Raw genomic sequence first — 17,780 nt, forward strand, 5'->3', positions numbered from 1 at the left:
AACATAATAAAAATGACAATTCTACCCAAATTAATTTACCTATTTAGTGCCATACCTATCAAGCTACCAAAAAACTTCTTTACTGAATTAGAAAAAACTATAACAAATTTCATCTGGAAGAACAAAAGATCAAGAATATCAAGGGAAATAATGAAAAAAAATGCGAAGGAAGGGGGCCTAGCAGTACTAGATATTACACTATACTATAAAGCAGCAGTCATCAAAACAATATGGTACTGGCTAAGAGATAGAGATGAGGATCAATGGAATAGACTGGGGATAAATGACATCAGCAAGACAGTGTATGATAAACCCAAAGAGCCCAACTTTTGGGACATGAATCCACTATTTGACAAAAACTGCTGGGAAATTTGGAAAACAATATGGGAGAGATTAGGTCTAGATCAACATCTCACACCTTACACCAAGATAAATTCAGAATGGGTGAACGACTTGAATATAAAGAGGGAAACTATAAACATGTTAAGTGAACACAGAATAGTTTACTTGTCAGATCTCTGGGAAAGGAAAGACTTTAAAACCAAGCAAGAGTTAGAGAAAATTACAAAATGTAAATTAAATGGTTTTGATTATATTAAACTAAAAAGTTTTTGTACAAACAAAAACAATGTAGTCAAAATCAGAAGGGAAACAACAAATTGGGAAAAAATCTTTATAACGAAAAACTCTGACAGGGGTCTAATCACTCAAATATACAAGGAGTTAAAGCAATTGTATAAAAAATCAAGCCATTCCCCAATTGATAAATGGGCAAGAGACATGAATAGGCAATTTTCAGGTAAAGAAATCAAAAGTATTAATAAGCACATGAGAAAGTGTTCCAAATCTCTAATAATCAGAGAAATGCAAATCAAAACAACTCTGAGGTATCACCTCACACCTAGCAGATTGGCTAAAATGAAAGAAGGGGAGAGTAATGAATGCTGGAGGGGATGTGGCAAAATTGGGACATTAATGCATTGCTGGTGGAGCTGTGAACTGATCCAGCCATTCTGGCTGGCAATTTGGAATCACGCTCAAAGGGCTATAAAAGAATGCCTGCCCTTTGATCCAGCCATACCATTGCTGGGTTTGTACCCCAAAGAGATCATAGATAAACAGACTTGTACGAAAATATTCATAGCTGCGCTTTTTGTGGTGGCAACAAATTGGAAAAGGAGGGTATGTCCTTCAATTGGGGAATGGCTGAACAAACTGTGGTATATGCGGGTGATGGAATACTATTGTGCTAAAAGGAATAATAAACTGGAGAAGTTCCAGGCGAACTGGAGAGACCTCCGGGAACTGATGCAGAGCGAAAGGAGCAGAGCCAGAAGAACTCTATACACAGAGACTGACATTCTGTGGTAAAATCGAATGTAATGGACCTCTGAACCAGCAGCAATGCAATGACCCAGGACAATTCTGAGGGATTTATGGTAAAGATGCTACCCACATTCAGAGGAGGGACTGCAGGAGAGGAAACATATAGGAAAAACAACTGCATGAACGCATGGGTCGGGGTGGACATGATTGAGGGTGTAGACTGGAAACTACCACACCAATGCAACTACCAACAATTTGGAAATTGGTCTTGATCAAGGACACATGACAAAACTAGTGGAAATGCGCATGGGTAGGGGGGTTGCGGGGGGGGGTTGAAGGGGAAAGGAGGAGCATGAATCATGTAACCATGTTAAAAATGAATATTAATAAATGTAAAAAAAAAAAGAGTGATTTAGAACATTTTTAAAAAAAAAAAAAAAAAAGATTTCCAAAAGGCAGCTGGAGATGGAAGATTGGAGGTAGGCAGCGAGGTTAGAACAGGAAAGATAGATTTGAGAGTCATCAGTGCAGAGATGATAATTAAATCCACTGGAGTCGATAACATCACCATGTGAGGTTGTATAGACATAGAAAAGAAAGGGGCCCCAGGCCAGAACTCTCAGGGGCATCTAAGTTTAAAAGGTGTGATCTGGATGAGGATCCAGAAAAAGGAGACAGAGAAGTATTGATTGGATAAGTAGGAGGAAAACGAGGTGAGAGTGATATCCTAAAAACTTAGAGAGAAGAAACTATCAAGGAGGGTGATCAAGAGTGTCAAAGGCTGTAGAGAGGGCAAGGAGAAGGGGGATTGACAAAAGGACATTGTATTTGGCAACTTTGAGATCATTCCTAATTCTACAGAGAACAATTTCAGTGGAATAATAAGGCAGATAATAAGGGGTTAAGAAGAGAGTAAGAGATTAGAAATGGACACACCAATTGTAGATGGCCTTTTTGAAGAGTCTTGCTACAAAGGATTATGAATGCTTAATATTTATCAAGGATGCTTTTTTGCTTTCCTTGATTGATATATCATAGAATCATAGAACTACAGACCTGAAAAGAATCTCAAAGAACAGTTAGAACAATCCTCTCATCTTAAAAATGGGGAAATAGTTTAGAGATGCAAAATGATTTCCTCCATAATTTCAGAGTGAGTTAATGGCAGAACCAAGAATGGGGGCTCAGGTTTCCCATTTCCTAGTCCACTCCTCTTCCTATTACACCAGGTTGCCTCAGTATTCCATAGTGACTTCATTTTACTGATTTGAGATAATATATAGGATAAAATAATTTATAGGCATATAAATGATACAGGGATAGGAAGAGGGACTGCATATGTACTTTCATTGGTAAATATATAAATTTGTATTCTTCCACAGTATGATGAATATGGAAATATGTTTTGTTACAATAGCACAGGGGAGGAGGAAGAGAGAATTTTGAACTAAAAATATAAGAAAACGAAAGCTAAAAACTTTTTTTACATGTAATTGGGAAAAATAAAACATTAATAAAGACATGAAAAGTAAATATACAAAATTTTCAAATATTTAAATATATAAATCCACAAGTATATGAGTACTTTCTCTGTAACTTATAGTATTAGAGAAAGTTATTTAGAGCACTGAGATGTTATGACTTGCCCAACGACACAAGAAGTACGTATCAAAGGCAGGATAAGAACCCAGACCTATTTATTTTTGAGGTCAGTTCTCTCTCCATGACAGCATGTTTCCCCTCAATCAAGACATATAGAAGAAATCAAATATGAGGTAAACTTGGAAGTGAGAGAATGGGGAAGAAATCAGGAAAGGCCTTTCCCAGTAGCTGGCATTTGGGCTGAGTCTTGAAGAATGAGTAGGTTCTAAGCATGGCACATAGCTGATGGAAAGGCACATAGAGATTTTATTTATATTGCATGTGAGATCAGTAGGGCTTCACTATGAAGCAGGAAACTTTGAGAAGGAGAGTGTCAAGATATTAGAAAGATAGGAAGCTGGGGGCGGCTGGATAGCTCAGTGGATTGAGAGCCAGGCCTAGAGACAGGAGGTCCTAGGTTCAAATACGGCCTCAGACGCTTTCCAGCTGTGTGACCCTGGGCAAGTCACTTGACCCCCATTGCCCACCCTTACCACTCTTCCACCAAGGAGCCAATACACTGAAGTTAAGGGTTAAAAAAAATTAAAAAAAAGAAAGATAGGAAGCTGCCAGATTGTGAAAGTTTTAACTGCTAAGGAGAAAAATTTAAATTTGATCCTAGAGATAGGAGAGGAGAAAGTAACATGATTAGTTGTGAACTTAAAGAAAATCATTTTGCTAGCTCTATAGCAAATAGGCTGGTGTAGGGAGAGATTTAGTTTCAACAATTATTACCCGTATGATGTTGGGCATCACATCTCAAACTCTGAAGTTTGTTTCCTCATCTGTAATGTGGAGGTAATAGTATTTCACTTTAATGTGGTCAGTGGAAAGAACTTTGGAGTCAGAGAACTGAGATTCAAAGCTATCTCTGAGGCTTACTGTCTGTCTGTGATTATGGGCAAGTCATTTAAAAATCTTCCATGTCCTCAGTTTCCCCAGGTTTCAAATAGGGTCCCTTATAGTTTAGATCTCTGATCCAATGATTCTACTCCACAGTCTGATAGAGAGGAAAGTATTTTATAAGCTTTAAAGTGCCATATAAATGTGAATTATTATTATAATGGAATTTAAGATACTTGAAGACAAGGATAATTTTTATTATTTTCTTTGTGTTTTCAGTGCAAATGATAATGTCTGGCCTATAGGCAAGCACCTTGCTTAATAACTGATTGTTGAGTTGAATTTTATCAAATATAGTCAGAAAATTTTTTGTATATGTGACATCCCTACAGGGATAATGAGATAAAACACTGGGCACGGAACACTGAAACTTAAAAAAAAAACACCCTATGTCTTCAAGATTTTATTTATTTATTCATGTAATACATACATGTATGCATCTACTGGAAATCCAAAAGAAAGTGAGATGGCTCAGAAATTCAAATCTTTTGCAAAGTTACTATTCCATCGTTTGCCCTTTAGCTTCCTGGTATTGACACTATGCATTGTATCCTAAATTTTCCATTTTTTCAGAAGCAAAGCAAAACCATTTCCCCACTTCATTCCTTCAAGTAATCTAATACAGGTAGGCTTATAATTCTCAAAGAGTGGCCTGTGGTGACAGGAAACCTAGTACTAGGCACATTTCTAAGGTCACAAAAGCAGAAGCAACTAAAAACAGAGGTGCTAATACATCATGTCACTGAGTAAGAATTCTGATTTGGTTTCCTTTAATGAGTTAGATCTGTCTGTTATGCTGATCTCTATAGCTTTTTAAAGATAAATAATTTTCTTACTTCCAACGTAGCTCTCTATACACTAAGCCATGGCTGTCTCTCTCTATACACTATATTTGAATGTATTAATTTATTAGCTCTTGTGCTGGGCTAGAACCAAATTTCACAGAAATATTCATTTGAAGAATGACTATTACCCTCCAATACCAAATATGGTCACATCAATTCTTCTTTCTTGATACTTGTTTATTTAGAAAAAAGACCTTTTTACCAACTGTTTTCCTTAGAGAAAAAGACTTGAGATTGTCTTGGAAGATAAGGCTTATTACAAAGGTCAGATATTTCTCTTGTGCCTAATGAGAAGAGCATAATTCTCTTTTAAATAAATACCTTATGTAACAAAATCATTACTTATGGAGAAGAAAACCTTTAAAGCCATTCCCATTAGAGAAATACTAAATGCTGATGGGATTTTGTTGATAAGCATTAAGCTATCAAAGAATTACAGAAAGTTCAAAGTGAAAGGGACCCATGAAATCAGCTAATCTGACCCAATTTATTTGATAGTAGTAATAAGGATGACAGGAAAATACCAGTCAGAACAATAATAAATAATCATAGTATTTACGTAGCTCCTATTATGTGCCAAGCACTATTCTAAGTACTTTACAAATATCATCTCAAATCTCGAATAAGCACTTTACAAATATTGATCCTCACAATAATGCTGGAAAGTTGGTTCTTTATTTTATAGTAGGGTAAACTGAGGTCATTAGAGATTAGGTCCTGAATTCAAATTTGGCTTCAGACACTTACTAGCTTTGTGACTCTGGGCAAGCCACTCAACCTTGTTTGCCTCAGTTTCTTCATATATGTAAAATGAGTTGGAGAAGTAAAAGGTAAACAAATATCTTGCTAAGAAAATCCTAAATGGGTCAGGAAGAGTCAGACATGAGGGACATAGCTGAACAACAACAACAAAGTGATCTTACTTATCTGATAAGATAAGGGTCTTATCTGAAAACAAGTGTTAGATGAGAGGATCTGAAATCTACTTTCCAGCTCTGATAGCTTATAATTAAATTAGTACATTCATGAGTGAAGAGAAACTTGGTGTGCTCTCCCCACACACCATCACCTTTTTTTTAAAAATAAAAAACATATTTGATCATAAAATAGGAAAAATAGTTTGATGTACAAGACCTTGACTAGCAGACTCTGGGATTAAAAGTTGTAGATGCAAGAAAGTTCTACATAAGTAATTCTTCAATCTTGACAGAATTCTGTTCCTTTTCAAATCACCAGCATAATAAATGACTGTGCTTTAATATTGAATTTAGAATGGTGGCAGTGGGTGTGGGAAGGGATAGAAGTGGTAAACTAATGATAGTAAAGGGTTTATGTGTCTCCTGGGCATTTTTCACTTAATAAGCAAATAAAGTATTCCTTCAGTTGATTTGGCTTATGTGTATGAAAATATAATTGTATTTTACCAGCCATTACTATAATACTGGTCACCACTGAGTAATCAAGATTAATGGTACTTTAATGAAAAAAACTACTCTGTGTCCCCAGATGTCCTGTGGGTAATGATTTAATCTCAAGCAGGAAGAGTGAGATTCACTGATGGGGAGGAAACTTGTGTTACACTGTATAACTGACTAAATCAGTGATATCAAGTAGCTATAAGGATTTAACTTAAATCAAATTACCTCTTATATTTTAAAAACTTTCTTGGGGAAAATGATTAAGTTAGTAAAATGCAAATAAACTATTGATTGTCCTTATTTTTTTTGTCCCCAAAGAAAATATCTGGTACCTGGAAAGAGTAGAATTAGAGGACTTAAGTTCATATCTCCCCACTGATGCTTACTGTGGTGCTTTGGGTAAGACCCTTAAATTCCTTAGGTTTCACTCTACATTTGATGGTATTGGACTAGATGGTCTCTGAGGTCCATTCCAGTTACAAGTCAATGATGCTATGATGCATTTCTTTGAAATTGTGATCTAAAAACAACAACCCTCTTATTAAGAGAAAAAAGACTACAAATTTCCATCTACTGAATAGAATTTAAATTTTGAATTAGACTACCCCTCTCATCCCTATTTTACTTTGTGAATGAGTCCATGTATTCTATCTTCTTTCTTAGTTCTGTCCTTGAGGCTTTTATGCTTCCCAGGAACCCTTCCTTTTCTCCTAGGTAAAGCGAGGCATGAATATTCACTCATTCTCAAAGCTGCAAATTCTCTCCTTGTGCCTCAGAGAACCTCTTAGCCCCATGCAATTGTGAGAACAGTATTAGAACAGAAGAGATACAAGAATTATTGAAAACTGTGTAAGTTTGCTGTTACTAGTCATAGCATTATTCTTTAGGGTCAAATACATTGCAAAGTGTCTGAGCTTTAAGAAAAGAGAAAACTCTTCCTAAATAGCACATTTCCCAAGATCTGATTAAGGAAACACCTTGATTTCAGCCAAAGCTAACCTTCCTGGGCTTAAAGATCAGGGTGGCTGAATTAATATAAAGCCTAAGGCAAATGCTATTGAATCAAATGTAAAAGATAAATATTTCCTGTCATAGAATATATCAATACTATGCTTTAAGATACTTTATGTCATTTAAGAGGTTTAATAAGATGTTAGATAGGGAGCTAGGTGGCACATGGGATAGAGCACCAAGCCCAGAATCAAGAAGACATTTTCCTGAGCTCAAATCTGGACTCAGACTCTTGACTGGGTGACCCTGTGGTGTCATTCAACCCTTTGGCCTCAGTTTCCTCATCTGTAAGAATAAACTGGAAAGGGAAATGGCAAACTTTTCCAGAATCTTTGCCAAGAAAACCCCAAATGGGATCACAAAGAGTTGGATTTACTTGTATTAAGGTGTGTTGACATAATCTAACAGCTTGTGTTGGGGATTGTGATAGGCATACAGCTGTTATTTTTTTTCAGAGGAGGCAGAGTGAAATGACTTTCCCAAGGTCATGTAGCTAGTAAGTAACTCAGGCCAAATCTGAACTTAGATCTTCCTGATTCCAGGCTCTGCACTCTATTCCCTATGTCACTTAGCTGCACCACATAGTTGTTGCCTGGCATACAGTAATCATTTAGTAAATACTTGGCTTGATTTAGCTAAGCTGGTCCTTGGATAGCAGACATTCAGGTCAACATTGACCTTGCACTTGAAACTTTCTCACCTTCGTAAGATCTCTTAGGGCTTTCAGCCCTTTTTCTGGCACAGCTTAGCAGAATCAAAGTTCACCTCCAAGACACAAAGAGCTGTTATTATTGATTACACAGGAGAGTAAAACATTTATTTATTCTTTTACAGATGAATGGGATTTTAACATTGTTTGAGGGAAGCAAACATTCATTATAGCACTTTGGAGTGAACTTTGGTTCCCATCTAGAATCAAGTTAAATATTAAAATCCTTCTGCATTCTAGTCTTGTACGATTCTCTATTTTCCTGAAACTCTCTTCTTGGATTATACAGTCTTTGCTCTTAAAAAATGTATATGGTTATATATGTAAATGCTAGAGATCTTCCTAATAAGACATTAGACTTCTACATTTACCCTAGGGATTGGCACCCGAGGGTGCTTTGTAGGAAAGTGAATAGGGAATTTTATGGCTCTGCGGATGTAGCACTTTCAGTCAGAAAGACTAGAGTTCAAATATGACCTCAGACACTAGCTATAGGAACTTAGGTAAGTCCCTTAGCTGCTGTTGCTTCAGTTTTCTCAACTGCAAAATTTGGAATAATAATATAATCTACCTCACTGGGTTGTTGTGAGGATCAATTGAGATAATTTTTTAAAACACAACACAGTGCCTGGCACATAGTAGGTGTAATGTAAATACTAGCTATTGTTGTTATTGTTATTATTAGTATTATTACACATGAAATCTCATGGTATAACAGATGATTTAGAGCATTGGTCTTTAAAATTAGAACCACAAATAAGAGAATGAAAAAATAGAAATCATAAGTTAAGAAGTATCCCAATGAAATTTTTTAAAAAAGTAGAAAGAAGAAAAATAAACCAAGTAGAAATGGGGAAGGGACAAAGGAAAATCAAATGGATTTAAAGCTGACTTTCTTCGTAATTATACATTATGGATCTCTTTAACAGTCCTAAGAGATATTTCTAGAGTTGCGATTCAAGTGGGCTCTCTTACTCCAAAGTACAATCTAGAATTTGAGGCTTTAGAAATCCAGTCAATCAGTGAAATGTCTCCTCATTCTAGTAGAATTAGTGGAGTGCTATGCTTCAGACACTTGACAATATATGTGACCCTGTGCCAGTCACAACTCCTATATGTCTTAGTTTCCTCACCTATAAAAAGGGAATAATAATAGCACTTTACCAGGGTTGTTATCAGGACAAAATTAGAATATTTCTAAAACTCTGCAAAACGTAAAGCACTATATAAATGTATTATTTGGCATTTAATAAATGCTTACTGATTAATTGGGTTCATTTGTTTAAAATATGCATATACAAAGAAATTTTAAAAATACAAAAAACAAAAAATTAAAAATCATATCCCACATAATTTATATCCAAGTCATTAAAAATCTATGATTTTATCATAAGATAGACTACCTGAATTTAAAAAAAGAAATGGGACCACATAATCAGGAACTTCTTCCTCATTCCTCTACATGTCTCTTTGCTCCTTTCTCCACAGGAATATTTTATTCCATATTGACCTTTACATGTCATTCTGGTTTTATAAATTCAACTTGGCTTGTGTCTTTTTTTTCTGGGTAAAGATGATGTTGAAACATACTGCTATGTTCTCGGACTCAGTCCTAGCTTTGCTGTGCCTCCTCCCATTATTTTCAGTGAAAAAAATAATTTATTTTATGAATACCAATAAGAAAAATACTGGCTTTCTCTCTTGAAATAAAAGCAGTAATCCTTAAGGTAGTGCTATACTGAACACACTTAATTAATTAATGAACACTGAGATATGTACATATTCACAAGGAATCAAATGTTTACATACATACTTACTCATTAAGAGATAGAAGAAACCAAAGTTCCTATAAAGAAAGGTAATAAGTAATGCCCCAGGGTATTCCAAACCTTTGGGAAATCTTAGCATTTCCAGATCTGTGCTAAGATCAAAAGCTCTCTCTTTTTTTAAAGCCACTAAAATTGCTTAATAAATAAGTCATTTCCCCAGAGTGCCTTTCTTCTTTAGTAGACTGGGTATGGGACACAGAAATAGTTTTTGAAAGAAAAGCTTGTTTGTATGCCCAAACCTCGGATGGAGTGGAATGCTCAGGCATGATAAATAAGCTAAATTTTAACTGCATAATCAGCTTTTATTCCTCCAATCATCCTCTAGAAAGATAACTTCCTCTAGTTCTAAATAGTACTAATATAAATCATGATCTCTGTTTGATACTTACTCAACTGCTTATAGTGCTATTGCTTGGTAGGTTTAATGGGATTCACTTTCAGTATATTTCCTATAAAGACACTAAAGCAAAAATAACAGATTGCTACTTACTTGTGTTTATCTTCTGAAGTGAAATATGCTTCTCTAGCTGCCTCCGCAGTTTCACCTCTGCTCCATATTTTCCTGTAGTCCCATTGTCAGCCAGAATAAAATGGGAATGCATACTATTAAGAACTGTGAGTTTACTCATGGGATTGGACATGGTCTGGTATGGCCGGACCACCTGTGTGATTTAAAAGAAAAAGGAAAGAAGGTCAGGGAGAAGGACAGAAGGAGAGAGAAAAACAGATGGATCAATACTTTAATAGAATTAAAATATAGTATACCATCTTTCTGACATTGCTTTTGAAAAGAAAGATACAAATAGTCTTCCAATGGATATTAGATAAATGGAATAAGAACAGCAAGGTGGTTCAGTGGATTCAGAGCCAGGGCTAGAGATGGAAGATCCTAGGTTCAAATTTGGTTTCACACTTTCTAGTTGTATGACCCTGGGTAAGTCACCTAACCCCAATTGCCTAGCCCTTACTGCTCTTCTTTCTTGGAACCAACATTTAGCATTGATTTTAAAACAGAAGGTAAGAGTTTTTTTTTTCCTAAAAATGGAACTAAAGGATCACAAACTATGCTTAATGAAAGTTTTTCTGGAGCAGGTATGTAGCACAGTAGATAGAGAGATAGGCCTAGAGTCAGGAGAACCTTGATTCAAATCTGGCCTCAGATGCTTCCTAGCTGTGTGACCCTGGGCAAGTCACTTATCCCTGATTGCCTACCCCTTGCCACTCTTCTGTCTTAGAATTGGTAATAAGACAGAAGGTAAAGGTTTAAAAAAAGAGTTTACAAATTCTTAGTAAAGGTAATTGAGTTCATGTTTGAAGTATAGCTAACACTGGACACTTCAATGGATGCTGTCGGTGTTTATCATTAAATTTATAAATGAATCAGGAAAGGCTATTTAAACAGTGTAAACACTTTACTCCTGCCTCTCTCAATCACTTCCCTAAACTAGTAGCTGGGGCAGATAATTTCTTTAAAAAGAGAAATAAATAAGTAGATAAATAATTGGATAACTGAATTAACAACCTAAAAAAGAATAGTACTATATCAAGCAAATACTATAGTTTTGTTGCCTTGACATCTAAGAAAAGAGATGTCATACTTTTAATCTCTTAACTTTTTCTTAAGAAACATGGTTTTATAGTCCTACCATTCTATATATGAATGAAGAATGGAAAAAAGTTCTGTTTTGAAATAACAAAAAAGTAGATTCAATGTCATTTTCATACTGATCTCCATTTCTTTGGATGCTAGGAGTCAGACAAGTAACACATGACGATATTTTGTTTTGGAGTTTGCATCTCCTGAACTCTAAAGGAAGAATCTGCAAAAGGTAAGTGAAATGCTATTAATTTATCTTTAAAAAAATCCTGAACAGCTCGCTCTAAAATAAATACGAGAGAGAAATAATCAGGAAAGAGCTTATATTCTCTACAAAACATTTGAATGACTCTAACAAAAGGCAACTAATCCACAGGACATCAACCAACTAAGTAATGCACAAGCATTCAGGAAACTTGCCCTTTGTGCGAAGTTCTGTATTAGGTACCAGGGATGCAAAGACAAAGAAACCATCCCTGTTCTTGAAAGATTTATTTACACTTTGTCTTCTAGTCACTCAAAAGGATGATCAATTTCTCCCAAAGAGTTTCCACGAACATTTGGTGACAAACTGTGTAACAGGACATTCAGATAGATTTGTCTCCAAATATTCTGAGTGTTCTTTGAAACAAATAGATGAATAGTTATTATCGTCTGTATTACAATGTACATATCTAAAATGATATGCTGTCCATCCTGTTATGTTTTCCAAATAGAAAAAAATCATTTTTGATTTCAATGAATACTAATGAGTTCTACTTTTCAACAAAACAGCTGAAGTTGGAGGCAGGGGAGGGGAAATGGTAATGCAAGCTTTCTTTTTATCAAGCACTACTAAAAACTCCAAACCTGATGTTTTTTCAAGTCTTTGAATTGGGGGTGGGGGGGAAATATAAATGAGAGCGAAACAGGTACCAATTATATGTATATCTCAAGCAGGAATAAAGGAAAACTATATAGTCTTCAGATATGTCAAAGAAGGAAGAATTTGAATATCTTTCAAGCTCAGTAAGATAGAGAAAGATAGTTTAGATGGAAGAACACTTAGGACATTAACAATTCAGTAGCAGGTATTTTATAGAAGCCCTTAAATAGCTAACCTTTATACTCATAGTCTGTTCCTGCCTTCTCCCCCTCTTCTGTCCCTCGGGCTTGATATACAAATGGTCTTCACTCACTTCACTAACTAACTTCACTCACTGTAATCTTGTGACTTGCTGGAAAATAACTCTGGGGGATTTGGGGGATTGTGTATTTATGGTTCGGTTCCTTTTCTGTCTCCTAAATCTGGGGAAAGAAGATGCTATGTAGTATGAAAGGCAGCTACACAGCTCAGTGGATAGAATGCTGGGTCTGGAGTCAGAAAGACCTGAGTTCAAATCAGATCTCCCAAACTTCCCAGCTCTGTGCCCTTGGGCAAGTCATTTAACCTTTGATTGACAGAAGGATCCACTGAAGAAGGCAATGGCAAATCACTGCAGTATTCTTGCTGAGAAAAACTCATGGATAGCTATGATTCATGGTGTCATAAAGAGTTGAACACGACTGAACAGTTGACAATAATATGAAGTATGAAGCATGATACTGAAGATGATTAAGAAAGTCTTGTTAAAACCAAATACTTTCAGAATCACATCTATAGAGTCATAAAATACCAGGACTGAAAAAAAACCAAACCTTGGAAATCTTGAACTCCAATGCTCCCCATAAACGATTGCTGTTAAATAATCTCTTTTCATTCCTAGTATCTGAATTCCAGCAATGATGAGAGTTCTGGATTTGGATTCAGAGGCTAGGTTTGATCTTGGATCTAGTACCTGTATGACTTTGGGCAAGTCATTTAACTTCTCTTAGTTCCTCATTAGTAAAATAAAGGTATTGAACTAGATGATTGAGCAGGTCTTTTCTAGTTCTAAATTTATTATCCTTCAAGGATTTGAAACTTTAAGAGCCTGTTTTAGGTTTCCATGACACAACAAACAGTACGAATATACTCATTTGGTTTCTGACTCTATTTAAGTACACAAGAATCAAAGATCTGATTTCTAGTCCTTGATCTTTACTTATATGCTATCCTAGGTAAGTCAATGAAATTTTCTAGACTTGTTTTTTCTTCCTTTCCAAATCGGATGGAACTCAACCCTCTTTAAAGTCACTTTTAGCACTAACATTATATGGCTGTCTGCTGGTCAGCTAGTGACAGATTACATTTGCTTTCTGTAAGGCAACTGATGCAGAATTCAATGGATATCTCAAATATAAACTTTCCAAAGTGGATTTATCTTTTGTTGTATGTAAAGGGATGCATCTCCAGTAAAGAGGCATTCTTTCTTTTTGGGTGGCACGTTATTCCATCATTATAATTTATAAACAGAGTTTTGGGTGGTATTCTATTTTGTCTTTTATATTTTTAGGAGAGTGCAAGTATAGGGAAGATGGTGTCAGTGAACGAGGATGTGGTAAGGTAGAATATTAGGGTTATAGGATTATAGATTAGAGCTAGAGGGGACCTTCACTTTGTCTTACTCCTATATTTTGGGGATGAGAAAACAAAAAGGGACATTAAAGGACTTGCCCAAGATGACACAGAGATTAAGTAGCAGAGCCAGCATTTGAAAGTAGATGCTCTGATTGTAAATTTAATGCTTTCCCCACTGTGTCTCCAGGCCATAGAGCTGTGGGCCTCTTTTTAAGATTTTTCTGTTGCTTTTTTGGTGGGATTCTTTTTAATTTTGGGTTTAGATAGCTTGACCTGAGTCTCTTTAAGCTTTAAAATGATTTTTCTAAATCTCTTAAAAGGGATAGCCACAGAGTCACTTGGGATCTCTTTTATGTTGAGGAAAGAATAGGGAAAAGCAGGCCTTCTGCATGGTAGTCTCAGAAGTCCCAGACCCAGTTGACCTATGAGCTGTGGAAACCAATGATAATGTTACTGCTGCTGATAGGGTTGGGGGATATATAGAAGAGGAAAGTAAGTGGCATTGTGCTTTTGTATGGCGATGAATATAAAGTTCCCATTGCTTTCTTTTTGATTTTGAGAAAGATAGAGACTACTTTTATCATGAGGTTAAGAAGTTAACTGTCTGGTCCTAAGAAAGATAGTTGTAGTCATATATAATGATTGAAACTATGAAGGGGACTATGGCTCTGGACATCATGTTTTCAGTAATTGTTTAATTAGGTACCGAGGTTATTTGCCAGAATTTTTTGCACAGTTCCCCTCCCCCCCCCGCCCCAAGTTTGATGTGAATAAAAATGCACACACTGCATAGCCAAAGAACTGTCTTGTAACAGGAGAGTATAAATTTCAAGGGCCATGATCCCACAAGAGGTCCATGTTTAAAATAAAACCCACTCTTTATCTTTTTTGGGAGAATCTAGATGTATGCGTTCATTGCTTCTGTAGAAATTCTGCACTACCAATTCATATGGACAATTCACATATAAGTTATATTAATCTTAGAGAGTTGTCTGGGGTCACTGAGAAATTAAATGACTTAATGAGAGTCACAGCAAGTATGTGTCAGAGGCAAGCCTAGAATTCATCATTATAGGGATAAGATATCTATCTTTGAGCCCTGCTGCATTTATTCTTCATACGTGGAATGTCAGTTTGTCTTTTTTGAGTATAAGGAATGATTACATTCTCATAATTATTTTCTTTGCTTAAAGCAAATGCACAGCAAAAATAACTAATTAAGACTGCACATATTTCCTTTCCCTTGTAGCTTCAAATGTAAGAAAATGGCTTTAGCAGGCTCTGAAAAGTTGTTTTTTTAAAAACCAAAATTATTTATTGAGCCATAGTTAAGATGAAAGAAAACTTGAAATCATTAACAATTCAGTAGCAGGTATTTCATGGAAGTCTTTAACTAGCTAACTTGTGTATTTATATACTGTCCCTTCTCCTGCCTCTTCCCGTCCTTCAAGTTTGAAATACAAATAGTCTACACTCACTAACTTGTATAATCCTTTGACCTGCTGGAGGCAGGTAGACATGCAAGGGATAGTCAGCTGGACCTGGAGTCAGGAGGTCTTACCTCTGTGAGTTCAAATCTAGCCACAGATTATTATTACCAGCTGTATGACTTTGGGTAGGAAAAAAGCAGCTTCTGCCAATATCCCAGACAATGGCAAACTTAGACTCCCTACAGCCATAAGATAAAATCAAGGAGAAGCAGAACTTACTAGTTACTATAAACTGGTCCAGGATGCTATAGTTTGTAGACTGTCTAACTTTAAAGTTGTGCAGAAAGCTGGATGAGACTCTTACATGGCGGTGAAGAGGAGCATTTTTTTTTGTTGTTGTTGTTCTCAGAGAATTTCCCTCTGTTTATTTCCTTTGTTGTTATGTGACTGTCACTGTGTGCTAGGCCACAATGTAAAATGTTTGAGGTCTTAGGTGCTAAAATAACACCAAAGTGTTTGCTGATAATGAAACTGTTCCAAAGGTCAGTGTCAGGAAATGCTTCCCCGCACCTTCTGAAGCTTTCTTCATTTTCTCTGTGTCAGAGGCCTGGTTGTGAGGGAGGCTGAAGGACCCAAAGAATAATACTGATGCTGATGTGTGTTGCTCAAAGGGATTGGATAAGCTTAGGCATATAATAAATGGAGTTTTCAGAACTATTTCATAGCAGCTTAACCTACTGTACTGACATTTTTATATGTGTTTTTTTTAAAAACTATTTTCCCTATAGATGAAATGTTGGCAAATGTGATATAATTAGGTTTTCTAAAGTAAAGAGCAGCTTTCTTAAAGGAAAAAAAATTAACTTTGACAAACATGTTTTAAATCATAATGTTTTAAATTCTAATGTTGTTCGCTTTCTTGTTGTGGGTATAAAGTAACTTATTCCAGCTGAAAACACTGAGAAAAATGATGACTTTATATATGTCATAAAAAAAACAGATTAGGTAATTCTCTTGAGGCACTTATAAACCATCTTGTTATGTACAAATCGAGAGTTAGCATTGATGAGTGAGTTCCCCTCTGGTCAAAATGTACATATACTAAAAAAGAATATGTTTTAAGTATTTGTCAGTGTTTACTTATATGTTTGCTTCTGTGTTTTAAGCACTTCTTTTACACTTGTCCTCTATTTGACACAATTTGTATAAATTGAATAACTTTTCTAGTAGCAATCCTATAAACCTCTTTAGGGGCAATCCGAGACATAAGTCATCACTAAGTTTTGTTTTAAAATTTCCACTAGAATGTTATGTTGGGGCATAATGAGTAAAGATTGTGAGAGAAAAATGAATCCCCTGTCTTTGAGGTTATGCTTCCTCCAGGTCTGAATCTAGGCTAAGTGAACCCAGAACCAAGGTTTGTCACTTGAGAGGGTGACACATAGAACTTGATACATAATGCTCCCTGATAGATGACCCAGCCAGTGATAATGGAAACAAGAATGCTAAAGATGATGATCTTTTCTCTTTCTTCTCTTCTTTCTCTTCCCTTTCCATTCCTCTTCTTCCTCCTTTATCTTTCTTCTTTAGGTTAATTCAATACACAAAGGTTCTTTTAGCAGTCTCTGACTGCTACATACCCACTGATTATACATATATATGTATATATATGTGTGTGTGTGTATACATACATACATACATACATTAAGGAAATGCTGAAACAAAAGAAAACACTATTAAATTCTCGGACTGATGGTTAACGTCTCCTTTGGCATCTTATAAACAACTGGTATAGCGGAGGGATTTTGTCCAAGTTCCAGGTTTTCCAAATGAGTTATTTCACAGTATGATTATAGCCCCTTTCCCTGACTAATGATCGCATTATTTGGATAGTACATCATGTGAATTACACATGGAGAGAAAAAAAAGGTGCCAGCAGGCAGAGGCATGGGGCTTATTGTGGGAGATCAAGTTGTGAAGAAACAAAGATATGATACTATATGGGGCAGGACAGCAATGGAAGAAGGCTTACAATGTTGGTGAGATATCATTGAGCAAGAGAAAAGAAATGAGAAGTGATCCTTTGTTCAGGAGATAAAGGGATGTATCTACTAAGGGAATACAGTGAAGATTGGCTCTGGATGTCTTAGTAATCTTACAGAGATCTGAAGCAAAAGAGAACCTGGCTAAGTATTTCTCTCTGTTAAGCCAGATATAATTCTTGGCATAAGGCGAGATCTCACCAAAACTGAGATGCCACCTATCAGCTGAAAAATCCAAACAAGAAATCTGCAGATCAAGGGATTCCTTTTCTAAACAGTACACAGATATTGGAGCAGTGTGAGTCCCATTAAAGTTAACAGGAGGCACAATTACATCCCTCTGCAGTGTTCTGAAAATGGATTCCCTAGCTCATTCCCTGGAGAGATTAATGCTTTATCCTTTTTGTGCTTTCCACTCTAATAAACCCACCTCTCTGTGACCTGCCCTAATCCTAACCAAGCATCCTTTATAAAGAGAAGCAAGGTAGGAGGAATGAGCAGAAAAGGATCTTTGTTGGTTCTGGGAGCAATTATTTTCTCTAAGAAGATA

General features: G+C 36.0%; 1 protein-coding gene across 2 annotated transcripts in view; it reads right to left on the bottom strand.

Annotated features, from left to right (window-relative positions):
• Positions 1 to 17,780, bottom strand: part of TRPM3 (transient receptor potential cation channel subfamily M member 3) — a 1,135,309-nt gene that overhangs the window by 306,421 nt on the left and 811,108 nt on the right. For both annotated transcript variants that reach the window (XM_044659442.1, XM_044659449.1), the window contains exon 6: positions 10,173 to 10,344. In XM_044659442.1, the coding sequence (XP_044515377.1) occupies positions 10,173 to 10,344 (172 nt within the window). The remainder of the gene's footprint in view (positions 1 to 10,172; positions 10,345 to 17,780) is intronic.

Source organism: Gracilinanus agilis, chromosome 1, assembly GCF_016433145.1.
Source record: "Gracilinanus agilis isolate LMUSP501 chromosome 1, AgileGrace, whole genome shotgun sequence".
Lineage (NCBI taxonomy): Eukaryota > Metazoa > Chordata > Mammalia > Didelphimorphia > Didelphidae > Gracilinanus > Gracilinanus agilis.